The sequence below is a fragment of the Myxocyprinus asiaticus genome, chromosome 43, assembly GCF_019703515.2.
Source record: "Myxocyprinus asiaticus isolate MX2 ecotype Aquarium Trade chromosome 43, UBuf_Myxa_2, whole genome shotgun sequence".
Taxonomy (NCBI): Eukaryota; Metazoa; Chordata; class Actinopteri; order Cypriniformes; family Catostomidae; genus Myxocyprinus; species Myxocyprinus asiaticus.
In genome coordinates this window covers 37,246,692-37,252,691 of record NC_059386.1, presented here as the reverse complement: position 1 = coordinate 37,252,691, position 6,000 = coordinate 37,246,692, and the positions used below count along the sequence as shown (strand labels likewise).

At 40.7% G+C, this 6,000-nt stretch overlaps 1 protein-coding gene across 3 annotated transcripts in view; it reads left to right on the top strand.

Annotated features, from left to right (window-relative positions):
- The first annotated feature begins 4,474 nt into the window (after positions 1-4,474).
- arvcfa (ARVCF delta catenin family member a) overlaps positions 4,475-6,000 on the top strand; it is a 30,181-nt gene continuing 28,655 nt past the window's right edge. For all 3 annotated transcript variants that reach the window (XM_051686045.1, XM_051686046.1, XM_051686043.1), the window contains exon 1: positions 4,475-4,650. In XM_051686045.1, coding sequence (XP_051542005.1) covers positions 4,594-4,650 — 57 coding nt within the window. In that variant the 5' untranslated portion in view covers positions 4,475-4,593. The remainder of the gene's footprint in view (positions 4,651-6,000) is intronic.

Below are 6,000 nucleotides of genomic sequence, written 5' to 3'. Positions count from 1 at the left end.
ACCCAAAAATGAAAATTCTCTCATTTACTCTCCCTCATGTCATCCCAGATGTGTATGACTTTCTTTCTTCTGCAGAACACAATTGAAGATTTTTAGAAGAATATTTCAGCTCTGTAGGTCCATACAATGCAAGTGAACGGTGACCCGAACTTTGAAGCTCCAAAAAGCACATAAGGGCAGCATAAAAGTAATCCATAAGACTCCAGTGGTTTAATCCATGTCTTCAGAAGTGATATGATAGGTGTGGGTGAGAAACAGATCAATATTTAAATCATTTTTACTATAACCTCATGCGACCCCGCATCCACATGCATGGATGTTGTATTTTGGCTTCGCTATACGCAACACATAATTTAATTTCATTTAAACAGACTGATCTTAGATCAGGAGACTCTGTGCTGTCAGTAAAGGGTTAAACTTTTGACAGACAGAGTCATGTGACCAAACAACATGACGTCGATCACAGTGGAGTTTGCATTTGGTTAAAACTGCAACAAAACTACATCTGGTAAGAAACCTCATTAAGTTTTTACATTGAAACCTGTTTGAGTCAAAAGAGTCTCTAGTTTCATCCGATATGCCATTTTTTAAAATTTGACCGATTTATCGCGAAGCGGCATGCTGATAAACACAAAGACTACATGCGTGGACTGTATGCTCAGATTCAGTTAAAATATCCTATATTTACTGTACATTATCACATTGAGAATAAATGAGTTCATCTAAAAGCTGAAAAATGTTGCTTTCAGAGGCTTTATATGGAGTTAGGATGAAAATAAGGTGCATTTGAAACTGTTCTGAGACCAGTGCAGACAGACAGCACACTGGAGGTTAAGTCATTCACTAAATAGGGAGCAAGGGAGCATCCTATAGCTCTCTATGCAGTTAAGTGCATTCACTCCTAAAATCTGATCAAAAGTTCAGTTTCAGGCTGCAGATGATGTTTGGATCACTCAACATGTTTGACAGACATGTGACAATGATAATCAGTACATAGATTCAGAATTTATAATGTATCATTTTATTTTAACATGATTGACAGTGATTGGATGATGCTGGACATTACTTTGAATCAGAATTAATTATGCTAATTTATGATGTAATGTCTGTAACGCCTCAAAAACATGAATAATCAACACTCCTGGAAACATCATAAACTATTTGATGTGTTAGTGTTATTTAAAATTTCACAACTTAGTCCCGCTGTCCACATATGAGGACATACATTATTAGGAAAACTATTTGGTCTAACTTTTTTGCATGTTTCTTAGGTGCTACTAGTTACAAATCAAAAAAGGGAAACGGAAAATACACACAGCATTCACTCTCGGGTTTCAGGAGGATAAATCTTCACTTTCACTTTCACATTCTTCTTCTTGTTTTTGTTGACTTACATTCTTCATGCATATCGCCACCTACTGGGCAGGAGCGAGAATTTATAGTAAAGGGGCTTAAATATTAATGTTTCTCACCCACACCTATCATATCACTTCTGAAGACATGGATTAAACCACTGGAGTCTTATGGATTAATTTTATGCTGCCTTTATGTGCTTTTTGGAGCTTCAAAGTTCTAGTCACCATTCACTTGCATTGTATGGACCTACAGAGCTGAGATATTCTTCTAAAAATCTTTATTTGTGTTCTGCAGGAGAAAGAAAGTCATACACATCTGGGATGGCATGAGGGTGAGTGAATGATGACAGAATTTCATTTTTGGGTGAACTGTCCCTTTAAGAAAGTAAAGAGTAAGTTTTCTTTTCATGTTGACTTTAAGCTACCTAAATTTACTGCAGTGCTTTCGCTCATATTATGTTTACTTAGATTTGTCTTGCAGGTTCACAAATATGACTCAATTAATCCTGTTATCGGAAGCTCTTTAAGCCATAAAAGCGTATCGTCACAGATTCACTGGCAATCCGTTAAGAATCATTTGCTGTGAAGTTTCCCAAGGCATAAACTTACATTTGAGAGTGATTATGGAAATGTTTTGCTTAAATAGGACGGGCTGAGGCAAATTCAAAGGGCACCAGTGACAGAAATGAATGTATTATGTATGGGTTCAGTGTGCTAGACTGTGTGGCACTGCTGGAATGTGATGTTAGTATGATGTGTTTGTGTCACTCGAAGCATGTTTACAGAACGTGTTTACTAAGTGTCATGATGAAAAACAATCATCATAACATTGTATAGCTGTCTCTTGTGATTAGTTTTATGTTCATAAGCGAGTAGGTGAACTTTTAGAAGATGCTTTTATCTGAAGTGATTTACAATAGACTTATTTCTGGGAACCGTTCCACTATCATGTGCCGTGATGTCATGACAAATGGTTATATATTGTGTTTTCTGTAACAAGTAGTTTGTTTGTTTGATAGTTAGCCACATTCAGAGGCTTTCCACACTTTGAGCAGCTGTCATTGAGATTAATGGGAATGCTAATGGACCGAGAACTCCAGGTATATTAGAAGTCCTTGTTTATGGACAGCAATACAAATCTGTTTAAGAGGTTTGGGAACCCAGAACCTGTTCTACTTCTGAAGGTTTCCATTTTTAAAGAAATACCAGAACTGTATGATTTTCTTGACATTAGGTTCTGTTAATGGTTCTTGTACATTCTTCTGCAGATGCGGACCAGACACCGTGCTAGAATACTTTGACAGTATTTACTGTGCCAGCATTCAGCGGCACTGCAACAATGCTGTGAATCAGCAGTGCAAAACATGATCAGTGTAGTCCGATTCCCGAACCAATGACTCTGATGAGCCGATTCTTTTGATACGGCAGCGCGAAACAAACAGTGTGTGTGTGTGTTTTTGTGTGCGTGTGTGCGTGTGTGTGTGTGTTTGTGTGTGCGTGCGCGTGTGTGTGTGTGTGTGTGTGTGAGTGTGTGCAGAGACATCAGTGTGTGTGTGTGTGTGTGTGTGTGTGTGCGTGTGATGTTGTGTGTGTTTGTGCATATGATGTTTTGTGTGTGTGTGTGTGTGCAGAGACATCTGTGTGTGTGTGTGTGTGTGTGATGTTGTGTGTGTTTGCATGTGTGTGTGTGATATTGTGTGTGTGCAGAGACTTCTCTGTGTGTGTGTGTGTATGAGATGTTGCGTGTGTTTGCGCGCGTGTGTGTGATGTTGTGTTGTGTTTTGTGTGTGTGTGTGTGTGTGTGTGCAGAGACATCTCTGTGTGTGTGTGTGTGTGTGTGTGTGTGTGTGTGTGCAGAGACATCTCTGTGGGTGGGTGGGTGTGTGTGTTTGTGTGTGTGTGTGTGTGTGTGTGTGTATGTGTGAGTGTGTGTGTGTGTGTGTGTGTGTGTGTGTATGTGCAGAGACATCTGTGTGTGTTTGTGTGTTGTGTGTATGTGTGTGTGTGTGTATGTGTGAGTATGTGCAGAGACATTTGTGTGTGTGTGCATGTGTATGTGTGTGTGTGTGTGTGTGTGTGTATGTGCAGAGACATCTGTGTGTGTGTGTGTGAGTATGTGCGAGTATGTGCAGAGACATTTGTGTGTGTGTGTGTGTGTGTGTGTGCAGAGACATCTGTATGTGTGTGTGTGTGTGTGAGTGTGTTGTGTGTGTGTGTGTGTGGTTTATGAGGACCTTTTTTTTAGGTTATAAACTGGTAATTACAAGGGTATTATGCTATAAATGTGGTTTATGAGGACATTTCTAGTGTCCCCATAATTCAAATCACTTAAAAAACATATTAAAAGATGTTTTATTGAAAATGTAAAAATGCAGACATTTTTTTGTGAGGGTTAGGTTTAGGGGTAGGGTTAGGGTTAGGGGATAGAATCTATAGTTCATACAGTATAAAAATCATTATGTCTATGGAGAGTCCTCATAATGATAGCTGCACCAACATGTGTGTGTGTGTGTTGTGTGTGTGTGTGTGTGAGTGTTTCAGTGTGTGTGTGTGTGTGTGTGTGTTTAGGGGTAGGGTTAGGGTTAGGGGATAGAATCTATAGTTCATACAGTATAAAAATCATTATGTCTATGGAGAGTCCTCATAATGATAGCTGCACCAACATGTGTGTGTGTGTGTGTGTGTGTGTGTGTGTGTTTAGGTTTAGGGTTAGGGTTAGGGGATAGAATCTATAGTTCATACAGTATAAAAATCATTATGTCTATGGAGAGTCCTCATAATGATAGCTGCACCAACATGTGTGTGTGTATGTGTGTGTGTGTGTGTGTGTGTGTGTGTGTGTGTGTGTGTGTGTGTGTGTGTGTGTGTGTGTGAGCAAGCTCAGCATGTCAGCCCCGAAGGGAAACCTGTGAATGTGTGTGTCACAGCTGTCAGATCCAAGCACATTTTGACATCCTCCTGTCTCGTCTTAGCTGCAGATGCTGTTTAATTACAGTTAATGAGGTTATTTAATGAATGACAAACACTGGATTGTGCTGTGAAGGGTGTGTGTGTGTTTCCTGTTGATTCAGCAGCATTGAGAGCAGGGCTGCGTTCAGCTGCGTGTGTGAGGCTGGGGGTGTGTGCATGCGTGCGTGAGGATGATCAAGTGCATGTGGACGCGTGAGTCGACAGGAAGGATGGCTGCTCACGTGTGAGCCACAGCGAGACGGCTTTATTTCATAGCAGAAAACCCTCAATGCGTTCTGCTGCATCGCCACTGAGATCCGCCAGCATGCCTGCAGAGCTTCAGGAGGTGAGTGCTGCCTTCCGCTCCATTCGTTTCCCTGTGACTGCAGCATGTGGAGGAGATGCTCGCATGAATGCGCTGGGCTGGACATGATGCGCTCTGGATGTTTCCACACACTGATGTGACTGCTGTAACATGCAGATGTGATTGCAGGGTGTGTGTGGATTCCTGTGACATTCATTCTGCTGGTAAACGGATGGAGTGATTTAAAGGCTTCTTGCATGTGACTAAACTGGAGCACTAAAGCAGAACATCATGTCAGACACACAGCTGTCACATGCCTTCAGCATCAAGTGTTGTGATAACATGTTTACAATGCAGAGGTTCTAGGAGCTGTCTAGTATTTGACTTGCAGCTGCAAGCCATCGATAATGTGCTGTGAGAATTAACCCTGGGAATGATGTGAAGCCTGCGCTGGGCTGGATGCAGCGTAACTTGACTGGCATACCAAAATGTGCAGCTGCAGCGTATGTGTTTAGTGACTGAGCAGAACTGCTACTGCAGCTATATTCAGATCATCGGCTGAAGTTTTTCATGTTTGAGGTGGCTCTCGCAGTCGCCCTGCATCTGTTGCCCTTGATTCCATCACATCAGACAGTATTTGATGATGTGAGCGTTAAACTGCGTGTCTGTCTGCCTTCAGAGCGTGTGCATGAGTGATTGACAGACATGCAGGTGACGGATAGATAGGGCTGTTTTCAGATCAGTTTAGTGCCATACTAGAGGTCTGCAAAACACAATCTCATCATGACCCATAAAATCTCCCATGAGCAAATGCCAGCTCAAAATCAGTCTTAAAGGTCTTAAAGTCAACATGAAATCAAAATTGACTCTATTTACTTTCTAAATACATGTTCCTGGTCTTACTGTGAATGATTCAAAACAGTTGTCATTTTTCAGCTGACTTCATTTAAAACCATCAGTTTTATAGATACAGGGATTGGATTATTAAAGAGTTTAGAAATTATATTTATTAACAGTTCCATTAGTGATTCTTTTAGTACAATCTTTTTAGGAAGAAATATTCGGAATTAAGCAATTCTTATTTGCCTTTTGCCAAATGATGAGAAAAGTTCAAATTTTATTCTCGTGCGACCCCGTGTCCAAATGTGTGGACATCGTATTTTGGCTTCGCTATACACAAAGCATAATTTAAAGGAATAAAACCGACTGAATACTCACAAGATGTCATTTAAGGGTTAAATTTCTGCCCCGAGTCGTGTGACACAATGACATGCCGTTGATTTCCATAAAGCGATCCTATGGACGCAGTGCCAACAAAAGTGCCTCTGTAAAGAAATTTCTTTAAGTTTTATCATTGAAACCTATTTGGGTGTAAAGAGGAGAGTCTCTAGT